At 54.1% G+C, this 18,447-nt stretch overlaps 1 protein-coding gene across 1 annotated transcript in view; it reads right to left on the bottom strand.

Annotated features, from left to right (window-relative positions):
- ALDH1A3 (aldehyde dehydrogenase 1 family member A3) overlaps nt 1-18,447 on the bottom strand; it is a 34,548-nt gene that overhangs the window by 15,870 nt on the left and 231 nt on the right. The window contains exons 2-7 of the mRNA XM_036277874.1: nt 13,243-13,347; nt 11,096-11,236; nt 5,710-5,839; nt 5,336-5,397; nt 4,140-4,268; nt 2,414-2,527 (exon numbers count right to left, since the gene is read on the bottom strand). Coding sequence (XP_036133767.1) covers nt 2,414-2,527; nt 4,140-4,268; nt 5,336-5,397; nt 5,710-5,839; nt 11,096-11,236; nt 13,243-13,347 — 681 coding nt within the window. The remainder of the gene's footprint in view (nt 1-2,413; nt 2,528-4,139; nt 4,269-5,335; nt 5,398-5,709; nt 5,840-11,095; nt 11,237-13,242; nt 13,348-18,447) is intronic.

Here is an 18,447-nt window from a genome sequence, read left to right as displayed (position 1 = left end):
GAGACCCACGCAGCAAACCGCGATGCTCAGCCGCCCGCGTGCCCCTGACCGGTCCCTCCTATCCTCTCACGAGCCGCAAGAGGACGCCTGGATGACTTATCTCGGGTGACAAGTACTGCAGGCGCCATGAACTCAAAGCCTAGATCGGGCAGCCAGCAAGAGGCAGGGCTAGGCTCCTGCAGGGCTGAGGCTGGTCCCCCAACCGAGGTGACCACCTGCTCAAGGTCTGAGAGGTCCCCAGTGACAATGACTGTCCCCAGGTAGACAGCAGAAGCCAAACCTGCTGGGCACGGGCTGGGGGTTCCTTGGTGGGGCTGAGGATGCTCTTACAGCTGGGCATCGGGGGCCACAGTGGGGGGAGCCACAGAGGCCACTTGTCCACGACACTGGGTGCCGAGTGACCGCACCATCTGGCTGGCCCCGTGAGCAGCCTACGGTCGCCTAGAGAAGGCCAGGGCCTCTGTGCTGAGAAGCCAGGGAGGGACAGGGACAGGGACAGGGCTGAGGTTGCTGTTGGGTGAAGAGACTGGAAGGACCTGGGGCAGCTGGAGAGGAGCCACCCTCTGTCCCTGCGCCTCCCCGGCTGAGCCAGGAACGAGGCTGCTGCTGGCTGAGCCCGCCGGCTGTCGCCTGACCTAAGGACATGCAGGGGCCCAGACATGCTGTCTACGCTTCTCTCACAATGCTCACCCTTCCTAGGGGGCGGTATTGTCCAGCTGGCCACAGCTGGCTCCGGCCCCTGGCTGCACTCCACGGGGAAGAGATGGGACATTTATTCCACGGGAAGTATTCGTTTGTTTCTTTTTTAAACACAGAGGAAGTGCTTTCTCATTAAAAATAATTCCACAGGCCCTGGCCAGTTTGGCTCAGTGGTTGAGTGTTGGCCCTCAGACCAAAGGGTCGTGGGTTTGAATCCCAGTCAAGGGCACGTACCTGGGTTGCAAGTTCAATTTCCGGCTCCAGTGGGGGTGGTGCTGGAGGCAACCAATCGAGGTGTCTCTCTCACGTCGATGTTTCTCTCCCTCCCTCCCGCGTTCCCTCCCTCTCTTCCTTCCTTCCACTCTGTCTAAAAACCAATGGAAAGATATCCTCGGGTGAGGATTAACCAGAAAAAAAACCCAAAATATTCCACAGCCCTGGCCAGTGCAGCACAGTGGACGACAGAGTGTCGGCCCATACACTGAAGGGTCTCTAGTTCGATTCCTGGTCAAAGGCACATATTTGAGTTGCAGATTTGATGGCTGGACCCGGTCTGGGCGGGTGTGGGAGGCAACCAATTGATGTTTCTCTCTGTCTCTCTCCCCGTCCCTTCCATTCTATCTCAAAAAAAAAAAAAGAAATTCAATGGTAAAAAATCCTCAGGTGAGGATTAACACACAAATAATAATTCCACATGTGAATTAAAGGAGACGTTTTCATCATGGGATCGTAGTGTACACACTTTTCATACAGTTTACTTTTCTGCGTTCCAACCACAGCTTTGCTTATTGGAATGTCTGTAGACACTGTGTAGGAGAAACAGACTCTACGGAAGGTTCATGAGATTATTTCTCTGAGCAACTTCTTCGAAGCGCAATTTCCAAATCAAAAGTTTTACACTCTTGCCCAGCCGGTGTGGCTCAGTGGCTGAGCGTCGACCCTGCACCAAGAGGTCACCGGTTCGATTCCTGGTCAGGGCACATGCCCAGGTTGTGGGCCTGATCCCCAGTGCAGGGCATGCAGGAGGCCGCCAGTCAATGTTCTCTCTCATCTATGTTTCTATCTCTCTCCATCTCCCTTCTTCTATCTCTAACATCAATAAAGGAAAAAAAAAGTTTTATGGTCTCACGTTTGTGGTGGGAGCTGCCTCCCTGCCTTGCACCTGAGCAACAGTGAGCGCCTGTGGCCCTGGCCTGGTTCACACAGATGTCAATTTCTCCCAGTCTGACAGACCAACAAGGGAAGAGTCCAATTTCTGTTTGAATTAGCATTTCCCCGATTACCCGTGCACTAGGTCAGGCTTATTGGACCTTTGGTATTTGTCTTCTCTGAGCGGCCCACCTTGCCACCATTCAGTTTGTCTTTTTTCTTTTTCTTTAGGGGCACTTTACATATGATGAGCATTGACCCTTGGAGCCGCATGAATGATGACTGTCTTCTCCCAGCTTGTGATTTACCTTCTAACCCGAACTCTGGCGTGGTTTGTCATACGGATGTTTTGCACTTTTATTTCGTCTTATCTATTGGTTGTTTCTCCTTCCAGGTTCTAGAACATATTTATTTAGTCTGGAAACTGGCCCAGTGAGTTTGAGAAACTCATTGTTGCGTACTGACACGTGGTCGGATCCAGAAGGGAAGTGAGGCACAGGTCAACCTCCCGGAGGAAAGTCTGCAGGTCTCAGCTCACCTGCCAACAGCCAGGGCGGGTCCTTACCTCGATGGACCCGGTGAAGGAGACCTTGTTGATCTGGGGATGAGAGGAAATCGCGGCTCCCACGGTGGGCCCGAAGCCTGGCACGATGTTCACCACGCCCGGAGGGAACCCGACCTAGGGGAAACCGAGATGGCCTTCAAGGGAGAGAAGGGACCAGGGACCACCACGGGCCACGCTCGGGCTGAGACAGCCATGGCTAAGTGATGTCCCCGAGCAGAGTGGCGTCCCCACTGGGAGTCTGGGCCCGGGTCACCCACCCACCCTAGGACTCTAGCCCAGTTGGCCAGGGGATCAGGGAGCCAGGGGATCAGGGGGCCAGGGGATCTGGGGGCCAGGGGATCAGGGGGCCAGGGGATCAGAGGGCCAGGGGATCAGGGGGCCAGGGGATCAGGGGATCAGGGGGCCAGGGGATCAGGAGGCCAGGGGATCAGGAGGCCAGGGGATCAGGGGGCCAGGGGATCAGGGGGCCAGGGGATCAGGGGGCCAGGGGGCCAGGGGATCAGGGGGCCAGGGGATCAGGGGGCCAGGGGATCAGGGGGCCAGGAGGCCAGGGGATCAGGGGGCCAGGGGGCCAGGAGGCCAGGGGATCAGAGGGCCAGGAGATCAGGGGGCCAGGGGATCAGGGGGCCAGGGGATCAGGGGATCAGGGGGCCGGGAGGCCAGGGGATCAGAGAGCCAGGAGATCAGGGGACCAGGGGATCAGGGGGCCAGGGGATCAGGGGGCCAGGGGATCAGGGGGCCAGGGGGCCGGGAGGCCAGGATGAGGTGCACACTCTTCCTTCTAGACAACACTTTTCATCCTAACAGGAGTGGTGGCTCTCCATAGCAGAGTCACTGTGTGTGTGTGTGTGTGTGTGTGTGTTGGGGCATAGGGACACCTTGGTCACAACCCCCAAGGGTCAGAGGCACCTGCAAAATGTCCTTTCCAAATCTGCGTTTTCATTTCTTAAATCTGCCCCATAAATGTTCCAAATGGCAACAGAGCGTCACCCGCTTCGAGCTCCCGCTTGCTGAGCCGGAAATGGGTCCGTTACTGGCTGCGCCCACCAACCTCCCATCGAAGCCACAGAGGCCGTGCCACCCCGTGGGCTCGGCGGAAGTGACCTGGACGGACCTTCTCCCATGCTTCTTCCTTTAAATCCCCTCATGTTTCTCCCTTTCACTCTTTCCGACATAGAAGCTGGGGACAGAAGGACTGAACCATGTTGCCCTGTGTGCCCGAAGAGAGGTGTCCCTTTGGGCTGCTAGTTTCCCTGAGGGGTGGCCGCCTGGGGAGCAGGTGATCACCCCCCTGAGAGCTGGAGACCCAGCTGGGCAACAGCCACTTCGGCAGAGCTGCCAAGATGACCCCTCCAAGGGAAACATCGACCATTTTGTACCCCACAAATGCAAGGCCCGAAGACCCTCCGAATATTCATTTCCTTCCCAACTGATTCTCCTGCAAATTCTCTGCTGAAAACGCGTGGTCCCAAAGCAAGTTTGAGCCCATCGCGAGAGTCCGATCCTCCGGTGCCATCCGTGGGAGGAGTGGATTCCTTGCAGCTCAGGGACCACGAGCGGGAGCCATCGGGCAGTTGCCAAGTGAAACAGGCGTCACGCCCTTCCCACTCAGCCGGAGCAGGCCGGACCGTCACACACGGCACGGCAGCTTTATCTCACGACAGTGCTAGTTCCCAGGAGTGGGGATGTTACCAAGAACACGTCATATTTTCCTTTTGGATCTTACCTCTTTGATCAGGGAGCCGAGGTGAAGGGCGGTGAGGGGTGTCTGTTCGGCAGGCTTCACGACAATAGTGTTGCCACAGCACAGAGCGGGAGCCAGCTTCCAAACCAGCATCAGCAGAGGGAAGTTCCACTGTAACAGGGCACAGGGGACAGTGGGGACCCGGATCCACCCCGCTACCCTGTCCTGAGTGTCAACAAGGCCTCCATGGAGGACACTTGCTTTGCACGGTCTAGATTTGGGGTTTAAAGGGTAACATAGGAGTTGGCAATGATCAGAATTGCATTCCAGCCTGGTGCTCCCTAAGTGCATTCTGGGGGGTTGCTCATAGTTACTCTTTGCCAAGAGGATTCCTCTGTGCGTGCAGGATTCCACTACCTCCTCCTCTTGGAGGTTTACAATGCCCTCAGCATGTTAAAGGCTCTGAAAAGTCCTGCAGGGAAGACACCCACCTCTCCTCAACTCACATGGCACAAAAGCTTTTTATCTTCTTACAGAAGAGATACTCAGTCCCTCTGTGAACAGGTGCTTAGTGAAATTCATTTTGGGAAATGCTTTTCTTGTCGTCTTTCAACCACGGAGTCAAGGATATTGACATCATTGCGACAATAAGCCTACAAAAGCCTACCGGGCGTTCCCTGTGCGTCTGGCGCTGTTCTATCTAAGCACTTCACAAAACGTAACTACAAACCAGTATGAGACAGTCACGTTATTACTGCCACTTGCAGATGGGAACTTCCCGGCAGCTTCCAGGCTGCCCACTGCCCAGTGAACAAAGTCCTGGACCCCGAGCAGCCAGGCCCAGTGCAGGCTGGGCCCACTGACCCGGGCCTGCATCCTCTTCCTCACTTTCTCCCGTGTTAGCTCCGGCCCACCGGCTGTCCTGCTACTGAAGTAGGCCAGGCACCTCCAGACCTTCACTTGGAAAACCCTTTTTCCTGTTGGACATTCTTATCCTTCAGGGCCCAGTTAAGAGACCACTGCCCCGGGGGTGCCGGCCCTTCCTGGCCTCTCCGTTTGGAATCCATGCTGCCTCTGTCACATTCCTGGGGTTGTCCTGAGAGCGGACAGGGGGTCTCATCCACCTTGATGACCCTCACGCACCACACCACAGAGCAAATGCTCAATTAATGTTCTTGAGAGTGAATAAAAAATTGGTTCTGAGGGCCCCAAAGGAGCTGGGCGAGCCGAGTACTTACAGGAGTGATAGCCCCACACACGCCTATGGGCTCATGCCTGGTGAAACACACCACGTTGTCATCTGCAAGAGAGGTCACACGGAGGAGAGGAAGACACGCTCATCCAGATGAAGGCTTTTCAGTACTAACAAGACAAGGACTTAACCCAGAAACCACAAAGCTGTCAGTTCCGTCTTGTCTGTCACACAAAGAGGTGGTTTTCAACTCAATTCCAAATGCAAAATTCCTTAGAAGGAGGATCGGCACCGTGCCATTTCTTTTTGGGGACCCGGGAAATGGCCAGAGGTACTCTGCAGCCAGCCTAGGGGAAGGGAAAGACGGGAGGGGGGTCCCCAAAAGACCTGTTGGAAGCTGAGCGCCCTGCGTTGGCTCACCTGTGGGGATGGTCCTGCCCTGTATTTTGTCTGCCCATCCTGCAAAGTATCTGAGGGTTTTGATACAGCCCTCCAGGTCGATGAAGAAGGCGTGGAGGAATGGCTTCCCTGTGTCCATGGTTTCCAGGGTCTGCAAGGACAAGACAGCAGTCTCAGACACAGTCTCTTTTTACCTGTTAAGAATGGGGGAAGGGAGAGAGGGAGAGCGCACGTCCCAGACCACTGGCCTCCACTCCTCCCAGTCACACGTGTCCCTTTAGAAAGCAAGAAACTGCATCGGCCCGATGCACGGCCGTGGGTCCCCATAAAGGACAGTGGACACAAGGCTGATGTTAAGCCTTGCTCAGGAGGACGACTGAGTGTCTGGAGACGTTGCCCCGGCCGTGTGACCTGGCCGCGTGGGGTTGTGCATGCGTGGGAAGCTCCCCGAGGTTAGCTGGCGACAGGACTGGTTTGTCTGACCAGAACGGGAGGACAGTTTCCTCCTTCTTGGCCCAGCTGACCCAGAGCGACGGAGGGAGCCCAGAAATGTCCCGCCACCGGCTCAGGACACAAAGCCCCCTAACGGGCTGCGGCGCTGCAGGCCGGATGCGTGTGGCAGGAGCGGACGCGCCCTCGGTGGTGAGGCAGCCGATTACCCAGGGCGAGCGCACGGCTCAAAGGCGGGGATTCTTTTCTATTTCCAGCCCGGGTTTCAGAGGGCCCCTTTGTCCTTGGGACAAGCAGCCCCAGTTGAGCCCAGGGCTGAAACGGCCCGGCATCCGTCTCTGCAGGAAGTGGCCACCCTGACACACAGCCCAGGGCCGGATTCCTGTTTTAGAGTCGGTGCGGCAAATTGTGCTTTGCAAAGGGAGAGGCCCCTCGTGTGCGCCCCTGGACACCTCATGTCTGAGCGCCACGGCTCGGTCCTCCCTGCAAGGGGCGGGCTCGGAGGCTCACGGGTCGTGCAACAGGTCAGTGGCATGGCCAGCACTGCCCTTGGGGGCACCTGACATCCAGCCAGCACCGCGACTGCCCTGATCTGGAAAGACTGCAGGACGGCCACGTGAGACGCTGGGCTCCTCTGTCTGACCTCGGCAGCCTCTGACTTAGTCAACCACTTTCCTAGGGCGGCAAGTCCCCGACTTGCTCCCTGCCTCAGTTTCCTCGTCTGTAAACTGAGAATAATAATAGTAATAGTACCTACCTCGTAGAGCCAGTGGGAGGGTTAGAGTTAATATCCATTAAGTACTAACAACTGTGCCGGCCCATAGCGAGGGCCCTGTCCGCTGCTCAGATGGCCACAGCAATAACCCCGGTGATTATAATCATCTCCTTTATTTTCTGGGACCAGACACAGGAGCTGGGTGATCCTCATTTGGGGACAGTGAGGACACAGAGCTGTGAGATACGGGACGTGACAGGGTAGACTGGAGGGGGGATGGGTCCCACCCCTCACCAGTGCTGCTCAGGGACCAAGTCAACCCAAGGTGACACCCACCTACTGTCCCTTTGGCTCCTGTTAATTTACATTCCGAGTTGGAACTTTTATTTTCCCAGGGGAAACCCAATATTGCAAATCATGCCAAACGTCCCAAACGGTCTCAAGGACTAGGCATCAGCGTACCCGTCCGTGGGACCAGGATTTTATTCTTGGCCCTTTTGGGGATGAGAAAGGGAGAGAAAGGCAAGGGACTGTGGCTTAGACTCATGGGGAACTGTAGGGCATCTCTGGCTGGGCAACCGTGGCCAGGTCACACACCTCTCTGGGCCTCAGGGTCCTCAGCTCTGAATTGGGATAATAAAGGCCACAGGTGCAGTGCCTACAAGCAGCCTGGGACGTGCTGAGCACTCTACAGGGATCGGCCATTCCTCATTATGAACCCGGGCAAGGCTGCCGACCCCAGCGACAGCATGACTTTGCTCGGCTGGTTTTAGGGAATCTGTCCAAGCCAAACCGTATCACAATAGGCTTAGATAGGAAATTCTTGTAAAAAAAAGGGGGTTGGCCTGGCTGGGCAGCTCAGTTGGTTAGAGTGTCGTTCCGATTTGCCAAGGTTATGCGAGAGTTGACCAATGAATGCCTAAATAAGTAGAACTGTGAATCTCTCTATCGATGCATACAATTTTTAAGAAAAATTTAAAAAGGATTTGCAGGTGAGCAGACAGGACTGAAACTGAGAAATTAAGTCTTAGCTACTGGCTGGGACTTCTAAACAGTAACTGAAGCTGGACCCCGAGTAAGTCACACGGCGCCCCTAAGTTTATGTCCTCGGACATTTGAAGGGACAGTCTGCCTTCTGATAACGTCCTAACGCTCAGATACTAAGAAACAAAGAAAAAGTACCAGGGAGCCTAATCCTGGACTCCAAGTGAGCCAAGGCTGAAAATGAGAGAGCCTAGCCCGGCCAGTGCAGCTCAGTGGATGGAGCATCCTCCCAAGGACTGAGAGGTCCTGGTTTGATTCCGGTCAGGGCACATGCCCGGGTTGCGAGCTCGATCCCTAGTGGGGGGCATGCAGGAGGCAGCAGATCTAAAATATCAATACAAACATATTTAAAAAAAATAAAATAGTCCGGCCCGCATGGCTCAGTGGTTGAGCATCGACCCATGCACCGAGAGGTCACCGGTTCGATTCCCGGTCAGGGCACATGCCCAGGTTGTGGGCCTGATCCCCAGTGGGGGGCATGCAGGAGGCGGCCAATCGATGTTCTTGTTCATCGAGGTTTCTATCTCTCTCCCCCTCTCATTTCCTCTCTATAAAATCAATAAAGGAAAAATAGATAAATAAAAAAATAAAATGAGGGAGCCCGGGTATGTGCCTCAGTTTCAAAAGGGAGTAAGCAAAAAGGACCCCTAATTGGGGGACCTCCAAATGTACACGGAAAAGCCAGAACCAGGGCCCCCACTGCCTCAGGAAGGGGGAGAAAGCAGGGCTGGTAGACCCCACACATCTGTTTCCAAACACTGAGCACAGAAGTAAATGCCCAGTCCTGTCCAAACCACTGAGCCACCGCGAGGACAAGACGGAAGGAAGCGCTTTGTTGCTTGAAAACGCAGCAAAAACATATCGAGGTGGAGAGGGAAGGCTCTTTCCTATGATGTGGTCCAAGTTCCAAAACCGTAGCTGCCAATACTCGGCTCGTCCCTTTCATGATGTGGCAAAGGGTTGGCTCTTACTCCCCGGCGGTCGCTGAGGTCCCCGTGGCAGAGGTGCCTGGTTCCGTCTGCTGCCACAACACAGCCCTGCAGGCGGAGGGGCGGAGGGGCGGGCGGAGGGCGAGGGGCCGCGGCCCGGCTCCCTGTGATAACAGTGACACTGGAGGACAGGGCGGGGAGGGGCGCTCAGGACACATCCTCTCTCCGGGCTCTGAGTCCACACACATTGCAGACTGATGAGCTCATGCTGGGGAAAACAGAAATGTTTTTGAAGAAGCCAGTTTGGCAGCTTGAGAGTTGAGACTGGCTTTCGTTGCAGGAAGAAACCAGAGGCTCCTTGGAGAGAAATGCCGACCCTGGGAGGGAGCTACCCTCGCCGGGGTTGGGGGCAGACATGCCAGACCGGCTGACCGGGGAGGAAGGGAGATAGCTCGGTCTCTGGGCAGATGAGCCTCAGAGGAGAACCCGAGACGGGAGTTCCTCCACCCTGCGTCGTGAAGACGCGCAGTCAGCGACAAGCGGTGTCAGCGTCCTGGCGGGCACTGTCCTCCACGAGCGTGCGTACTTGGCTGCTGGTCCCTGACGTCAGGTCAGGAAAGGAAAGAGCCGTTTTTCCGAATCCGAGGCCAAAAGAGAGATTTCCTCCCCTGCCATCCTGCCTCAAGGTTTGGAGCACGTTTTAAACAGAAGTCGGAGCTGTCCCAGGGCTTCCTGTGCAGGTTGCAAAGGACCCGAGGCGCAAGGTGTCCCTGAGGTGTCCTCTGATCATGCACCACGAGACCAAGAGACGGTCCGGGGGTCCCGTGAAATAAGGCACTTACCACTTATAAGTGTCTCCCCAGCCCCACTGCATGGGAGCAGCCCAGCCTCATGGAGTGGGCTGAATTAATATCCCCATTTCACAGTGGAGAAACTAAGGTACCGAGACATTACTGGCCAGGAGGGTTAGAACCCGGGTCTTCAGACAGCGTTACTATGGAGACGGCTATTACTAGTAATAGTTATTATCTATTTAGTGCACACCAGGGACTCTGCTAAGGACTTTAAATGGGCCATGCTTACAACACCTAGATATCATTATTAGTGACGTTTTCCATGAGAAACATATGCTCAGAGAGGTCGAGCAGCTTGTCCAACGTCACACAGCTAGCAAGTGGCAGAGCTGGGATTTGAACCCCGGTCTTTCATGTAACCAGGTTTCCCTGCCCTCCCCATCACACAACACAGGCTCACCACTGCCCAGTTCCAGAATGGTGCAGAGACCATTTCTAGCGCACACAGGAACAGTTTTTGTTATTGTTGTTGTTGTTTTTTTTTTAGTTGTTTTTTTTGATATTTTATTCAGATAGAGTGGGACAGAGAGAGAGAGAGAGAGAGAGAGAGAAACATCGATGTGAAAGGGACACATCAAGTGGTTGCCACCCTCACAACCCAACCAGGGCCAGGGACAAACTGCAACCGAGGTACATGCCCTTAGCGGGAACTGAACCCGGGTCTCTCTGGACCGCAAGCCGACGCTCTAACCGCTGAGCCAAACCGGCCAGGGCTGTTATTGTTGTTAATCCTCACATGAGGATATCTTTTCCACTGATTTTTAGAGAGAGTGGAAGGAAGGGAGGGAGAGGGAGAGAGAGATGTGAGAGGAACACATCAATCGGTTGCCTCCCACATGCACCCTGACTGAGGCCAGGGATCTAACCTGCAACCCAGGTACGTGTCCTTGACACGGAACTGAACCTGCAACCCTCGGTGCACGGGCCAACACTCTAACCACTGAGCCACACCGGCCAGGGCAGGAACACTTTTTATGTTAAACGGTGGCATTTATTTCAATAAATATTGAAAACATACAACCAGCACGTTAAACCTGAGATTCCATGGGCATTGCCACTTAGGATGAGGTTAAACATAAGTTTAAAAGGGGGTTCATGCAAAGAAAAAGGCGGAGTTCATGACTCCACAAGGTAGGACCAGCCCATCAGCCGTCTGTGAATAGGTCAAGTCTGGGAACCACTCACTAAGCTAAACCTCCTCCCTGCAACTTCGTGGTCCAGGAGCTCAGCTGCAGGGGTGAAAGTGCAAAGGTGAAGGGTCACCTGCCTGCTCCAAAGCCTAACCCCACAGGACTGAACAGACCCGCGGTCTCACCAAACCAGCGCCCTGGGTCTTTATGTTCCATGCCCCATGGGGGATGGGGCCCTCGCGAGACTGCTTGTCCCAAGTCTGTCCCTCACGTGGGTGTACTCACGGCCAGGACAGCGCGGTCCCTCTCCACCAGGTCGGCCAGCTGGTGCAGCAGCCGGCCTCGGCTCAGGGCATCCAGCCGGCGCCATGGCGAGCCCCTCTGGAAGGCGGCTTGCGCAGCCTCCACGGCCTTGTCCACGTCGGGCTGAGCGGCCAAAACAAGAGAGAACGTGTCACCTTGCGGTCGACTGCCGTTTGGGACAGCTACAGAGAACAGCAGAGGCCTGCCTCCCTCAGGCGACAGAAGACGGGGGCGGGGTGGCCAGCAATGACTGGAAGGTTTCCCAAGGGACTCTTTTCTTTTTACATCTCCATCATTTTCAAGATTTCTACCGCGGCCAAGTATGAACTTTCCTTCTGATCCTAAAAGCGTTTTCGAATAGTTTATAAAACCACCGGCCTTAATGAAGTATTTTTCTTGGTCACCAGAGCAGGAAAAGATTTTCCACTTGCTAGACACACACACGGTCACAGTGCACCAAAGAGGAGGGAGATGGCTGTGTGGCATTTCGCTCCAGCTGAGGTCTGTGGTCCACCGGTGAGAACGGGCAGGGGCGCCTCTGGCTCTCAGAACCGACCACATTGAAAAAGCCCGCAGACGGGGACAGTTGGGAACCCGCTCCTTAGCCTCACCTTCCCGCCGGGCTACCGTTTCATACGCAAGGAACAGGGCCTCTGTGCGCCCAGAGAATTACAACAGAACCTTCCACTTAAAAGGAACGAAGGGAGAGGCATTTAGAGGAACACCACTCATTCTGACTTTCGGGAAAATGGGGTTCGAGGTTCCGGTTGCTGGTGGCTCACCCCCAGGCCCCTCTGAGCCTCCTAGGAAGACAGACGCGCGGCAGGGGACACCTGATACGGTCAAGGGAGGCACACACCAAGACTCCGTGTCGCCAAAGCATGCTTGGAGGTGAGGGGAAGCTTTGTCAGGGAGATAGACATTAGGCTTTGAATTGCTTGTCGCAGGCCCTGGGGTCAAGGCAGGACCTCTCCAGCTGCAGGGGACAGGGCCGCCTCTGTCTCAGGGACTCGGAGCAGTCACCCAGACAGAGGGAGAAGTAGAGCCCAGGGCAAGGGTCCCATCCTCCTCCCTGATACCTGTGTGCTGCACCTGGGGGTCGCCCACCAGGATCCTGTTCAGCATCATGCCCCTCCCCCTCCCCCATCCTTACATCTCATATGAGCTCCTAGGTCCTGGCATCTTTGCAAACAGAGCTTTGCCAGTGACGCTGCACGTCGGAGGGTCTGCACAGGTGCAACCGCTGTGCATTGCACACCGATCCCCGAAACGGGGGCTGGTGGCCTCAAGTTCAGGTCTTGTTTCACATGTGTTTTGTTCCCCCTATCCATGTGCAGCGTCGCCCATACACTTGTTAAGAACATCAGGGGAGAACTCTAGTGGTCGAGAAGAGGTTTACATTTCCCTTCTCTCAGAACAACTTGACCTTCAACCTTTGCCCCAGCGGCACTTACATTCCAAAGGTACAGGATACTTTATGGCTTTGAAATGTATCAAGGAAATATCCAGAAGTCCCTTAGCTTTATACACATACACGTGTTACATTCTATAATGTTACATATAATAAACATATAATATGGCTTATGTTATAATATATGCCCAAATGTGTTGTATAGTGATATTATATATATATACACACACACAAACACATATATATACATACACACACATATATATACACATATATATATACATATATATAAAATATTATAATAAGCTCATTATAATATATTACATGACCATTCACATTTCTGGTAGAAAACAAATCTGGTAATTACATGACGTTCTGACCACTGTGTGACTTGGTTAGCAAGTCTTTTTCTTTGAAATGTTTCTGTCTTTTTAAGTGTCTCCTGCCAGAATGCTGTGTTTGGTGAAATACACCAGCCAGAAATGCGTTCTGGAGAGGTTAACGCCTCCAGGTTCGAATCCTTGATAAAAACCTTTCCTTCAGCCACACGGCGAGGAAAGCTGAGGTCATCCTCATAGATGGGGAGCCGCCCATCAGAGGTGAGTGACTTCCTGCAGCTCACAGCCCCTAATGGGTCCCGTTCTGGGCCGTGTGTCTGGGAAGCAATGAGCTTACGTCCCAGCAGTTGAGTTACTTGGGGTTGGGTGAGGGCACCTACCTTATCTCCTTCCTCCACCTCGCAGATTGGTTCTAGAGTCGCAGGGTTGTACGTCGCAAACTTGGTCCCAGTCTTGGACTCATGCCACTCGTTGTTGATGAATATCTAACCAAGAAAGGAAGTTGTAGTGCATTAGGCTTCAATCAAAATCATATAACTACAGGCGCTCAGGTAACTCCTTGTCCTTCTCCACCGCCTGCCCACCCCCCGCCGCTTTACAGAGGGGACTGCAGGGGAGACAGAGTCACAGGCCCAACCTGGGGCACACTCAGAATTAGAATCCAAGTCTCTAGACTTTTTTTTTTTTATCCTCATCCGAGGACATTTTTCCATTTTTTGTTCAGATAGAGTGGGAGGGAGGGAGAGAGAGAAACATTGACGTGAAAGGGACACATCGAGTGGCTGCCACCCGCACGACCAACCAGGGCTGGGGACAAACTGCAACCGAGGTACATGCCCTTAGCGGGAACCGAACCCGGGTCTCTCTGGACCGCAGGCCAACGCTCTAACCGCTGAGCCAAACTGGCCAGGGCTAGACTTTTTTTTTCCCTTTTCTTCAAAGAACAGTTTACTGACCTTCAGAGAGAGAGGAAGGTAGAGGAACATCGATGAGAGAGCATAACATTGCTTAACTGCGTCCTGCAGGCCCCCCCACTAGGGATCGAGTCTGGAACCCGGGCATGTGCCCTGACCGGGAATCGAACCAGCGACTTTCAGTGCCCAACCGAGTCACACTGGAGAGGGCCAAGTCTCTTGACTTTTACTCCATGTTCAGAGAATTACTTTTTGTCATAATAAAGCAAAAAAAAAAAAAAAAAAATTCAGATTTTTTTTTCTAAAATATTCTTTTTGTTGAACAATAGCACAGATCACAGGAATAGCTGAGTTATATAGTTAAACAAGGGTGCAAGTTAAATCCTGTCCTCTCATCGAGTTTGGGGTAGATTAAATAGGTTTAGAAACATTAAGTGCCAAGCGATCTGCCCACTGCCTCCTTCCTCCTTTCTGCAACCCCAGCTAGACCGCTGCGGAACTGGCTTCCTACAACGACCTTACTAGAACCCTCTCTCCCTGCCCACCAGCACCCCCTCCCCATCCTCTTCCAAAACATCCATTTTCATGTTGAGCTTAATACAAGCCAGTGTTAGAACACAAAGATAAATATCGGGGTTAGGAAGTGTTCTGGTTATGTTAACACATGTGGTAAATAAACGTTTACATGCAGAACCGAGGAATTAACCCGCTAAAATCACTTTGTTTGGAGCCTGAATGATCCCGAACAAAGCCGAGAACAAGACCGTTAAAAATACCACGGCGTCACGAGCAAACCAAAAAGGAGTCACCAAATGTGTGTACTATTTACTCTCGGTTTATTCCAAGTTCTGACGGCCCGAAGAAACACCACATTAAAACAGGGGGCTTTTGACCGAGAGCGAGGAACGGAGGTGACAGGTGATGCACAGAACACCTAACGGCACGAGGACTCAGCGACCCAGCGAGAGACAGACAATCTCCGGCGGTGGCAGCCAGGGACAGCGTCGTCGTCACAGCCAGTCACTGCCGCAGAAAGATCTCAGTCACAGACACAGCCGAGGCCCTCGAGAGACATTTCCATCAAATTAAATGCTGTCGATAATTTCTAAACGCACAACCAGCTTATCATTCCCACCCTATACCCTACATGCATAGCTTTGCTTCTCTTGAAGTTGTTTAAGAAGAATCGGGTCGCCAGCAGGGCTAACGTCAATTATTGTGAATTTTACTCAATTGGATTGCTTGATTCCCAAGTGAGGACAGATAAGAGGGGAATCGGCCCGTCCAGCATGTGGCAGGTTCTGTCCTCTGTCCTGACTCTCCTGTGGGAGCCCCAAAGCCCCCCGGGGAAGGAAGCCCACTCTGAGAAGCTGCTGCGAAGACTGTTTGGACGACTCTCCCCTGAGAAGCGGGGAGTCCGGAGGCCAGCTCCGGCTGGGCAGGTGGGCAGAGCCCCCCATCACCCCCCTGCGTGGAAGCCGGAGCCGAGAGCATCCCTCGTCCGTGGGATGTGCCCATCTGACTTCTGGAAGCTCAGCGCCTTCAGCGTGAGGCCAGGCCCCCAGGGAAGCCAGGCTACAATTACAGGTTTATTCTTCCAGCTGAAACCAAATCCAAGCGGGGACTTTTGCCATCCAGCAGGCAATCACTCGCTAACAGTGAGAAATTAATAAGTGCAGAAGAGAGAAGTTCGCGTGGGGGGGGGGGGGCGGGGAGCCGCCAGGAAGAGAGGCCCATTTGTCGGAAGATGAAATTTCGTGGGTTAGATAATAGAGACTGTCAGTGAAAACTGCTGATTCTAGGTCCTTCCTGGTATCAGTTCCGGGGGGAGGGGGTGGAAAATGAGAAGGTGGTAGAGGAGAATATAAATAAAGGGGAGGGAAACAGATTGCAAGGATCAGATGTCTGTTATACTTCACCTCCAAGCATGTTCCTCAAAAAAAAAAAGGAAAAAAAAAATTCACTCAGTCGTTCACAACATTGACGTGGAGTCTTTTCTAACCAGCAACTTAAAAAAAAAAAAACCAGGCAGACTGCTCAACTCTAACCATATTTTTCCCATCACAATGTTTCTAATTTAGCCAACATTTTTCTTTATGCTACACTAGTAAATAATCTTGTAAGTGGTTTCCACTGTGGATTTTCTGTCCACGGAGAGAACAAACAGGAATAAAGTAGGGATCAGCGAGGGAGAGTTGTATTGTCTGCAAACCCAGATCGGAATAACGGGTCTGGGAAAGAACCCCTCCCGTGATGTGTGCGTGGGCACGAAACAAATCTCGGAGTCGTGCAGAGCTGCGCTGCATTGAGCTGCAGACGGGATTCCAACGTTTTCAGGGCTGGGCTGGAGACCACAGCTGTGCGGAGCAGACGGTGTCCTGCCAGAAGCCATCGCGGCCGTCACCCCGCGAGCCCTACTGAGACCATTTCCAGGAACTTCCACCGGACCTCGGCTCAACTCGAAAGGAGTGTGTTTTCAGAAAAAGAGGTTTGAGGGAATTTTATTTTTCTTAAGAGCCAGTGTTGTGACGAGCCAGGAAATCGTAACAAGCATCTCTGCTACTAGAGGACATTCTGTAAGGAAAGGAAGGGGCCCCCTAACGGGAATGGTGTTGCTATCCTCTGAGATCTGTGTGGGGGTTCTGGAGGGACCCTCCCCCCACCAGAACCACGGAGCAAGCCCGATGTCAAAATCGTGAGAACCAACGAAGGCACTTGGACGAGGTCTTCCCTTTGGAAATTGGACTTACCCTGGGGAATGGCACCCTGAAGGGCCTGGGCTCAGACCCACCACCTCTGTCTGGTACGTGCTCCATCAACAAGGAGCACCATGCATCAGTTTGAAAAACAACAGATCGGTACCGGTTCACACACTCCACCCCTCCTGCCTGCCTGCCTTGGGCTTCGATTCAGGAGTTCTGCTCCTCCAGCCTCTTTCTTGGGCTCTGTGGGCTGCCCCTCCAGCCTGGCTGCCCACTCTTAGCCACATCACAGAGGCTGCCTGGGCCCCACATATGCTGGGAGGGGCCTTTGCAGAGGTGGGCCCCGGGCAAGGACAGGGAAGGAGGGTATTGTGACCTATTGTCGGGCTGGGGCCGCCATTACCGCCTGGGATCCCCTGAGGAGCCTGCTCTCTGTTCTCCTCCATCTCATGGGTTTTCTCAGCCGTAATCACGTAATCACACCCGGTTCTGATCCACTGGGGAGACCCAATAAGACGAAAAGACTGGTCCTCTGTGAATCTGCTAAGCTCCTCCTTTCTACAGACTGCGGAGACTTTCAGAGAGAGAGATACGTGGGTGTATCACTCTGATAGGACCCCAAAAGGTAAACAGTAAAAGGACAATCATATATGCAAGTTCTGGTTCCTACATTATTAAAAAAACAACAACACACCCTATAAAAAACCAACATAAAATAAAACACGGTCATTACTACCAACTGGCGAGCACCCACAACATTTGTGTCTGCATTTTCGCTCTGAAGTTGATCCCTGTGAAGGCAACTATGTTAAAAACGATCTCCAGCATTTACGGTGAAGGGCCTCCGTTGATTACAGAGCCCTCTGAAAACGGTTAATTTCAATGTCATGTGATCAGAGGCTCAGCCGACATTAAGTGCCCCAGACCAAAATCTGAAGGCCACACTTGGTGGCCTGCAACTTTCTCCGCCTGATTAAAACTATTTGAGAGACATAATTGCTACTTTTGAAAGTAAAATTGATGGGGGAATTTTCTAAGTGCTGTGTCAGCTGGAGTTGGGGGCTACGGATAAAATGCAAAAATAAAAAGAGACGTAGCTGGGGAATGTAAAGCCAACCACGCTCTGGGTCTGAGCCCCTGAAAGGCCCCCCCGGCCTCTGCCCACGGCCTCCAAACAGCCTCCCTGCCGCTCCCAGCCCAGCTCCAGGCCTCCTAGCTCCGTTTCTGCCCCGTGCAGGTGACCTCATCGCTTTGCTGACACTCCAGCCTCCTAGCTGGCAGCGCACAAAAGGCGCAGGGCCTGGCGACTTTGGGGTACGATGGGGCCCTGCCACCCCGACCCAGATCTGAGCAACTCCACCAGTGACCACCTTCCCACGTCCCCTGCTCTACTGGTCATCTAGGTACAAGCTCAGCGCAGAAGCTGCCTGACGTTTCTCCTTTGGCTCCCGTGCCATGTTTCCGGATGACCCCAAGATCTCAGACCTTCTCTTCACGTTCCCGACACCCTCTGACCCTCCCCGAAGGCCGACCGGCTCCGGCCCGGAAACCCTGCAGCAGGGTCTGCGGGGAGCCCACCAGCTCGCCCGAGGCCCCACACCTCCCGCTCATCTGCAAAGCGGGCCCTGCAGGGGCACGTCGGGGCCGCGCGGAGCTGCGGCTGGCACCGTGCGGGCGCTTCGCAGCCTCCCCCGCCCGGCTTTGAGGTTGAAAGCGCTGAGCGCCCCTGCCCAAGAGCCCGTCCGAGGGTGGGAACCGCGGAGTCCCCCTCGGGGTGCGCCGTGGACGCGTGCGCGGGACGCAGGCTCCCGCCTGGGAAGCCCGGCGCTGAACGCGGCTCCGGGAGGGCCCGGCCCAGGCGGAGCGGCTCAGGTCCCGAGAGCCGGGCGAACCAAGCGGAGAGCGCACCGCCCGCAGCGCCCAACACCCTCGGCGCGGAGCAGCGGGGACTCCCGCTGGCCCCTGTCCG

Source organism: Molossus molossus, unplaced genomic scaffold, assembly GCF_014108415.1.
Source record: "Molossus molossus isolate mMolMol1 unplaced genomic scaffold, mMolMol1.p scaffold_m16_p_24, whole genome shotgun sequence".
NCBI lineage: Eukaryota > Metazoa > Chordata > Mammalia > Chiroptera > Molossidae > Molossus > Molossus molossus.
Note: the sequence above shows the minus strand (reverse complement) of the source record. Positions and strands in the feature narration are given on the sequence as shown.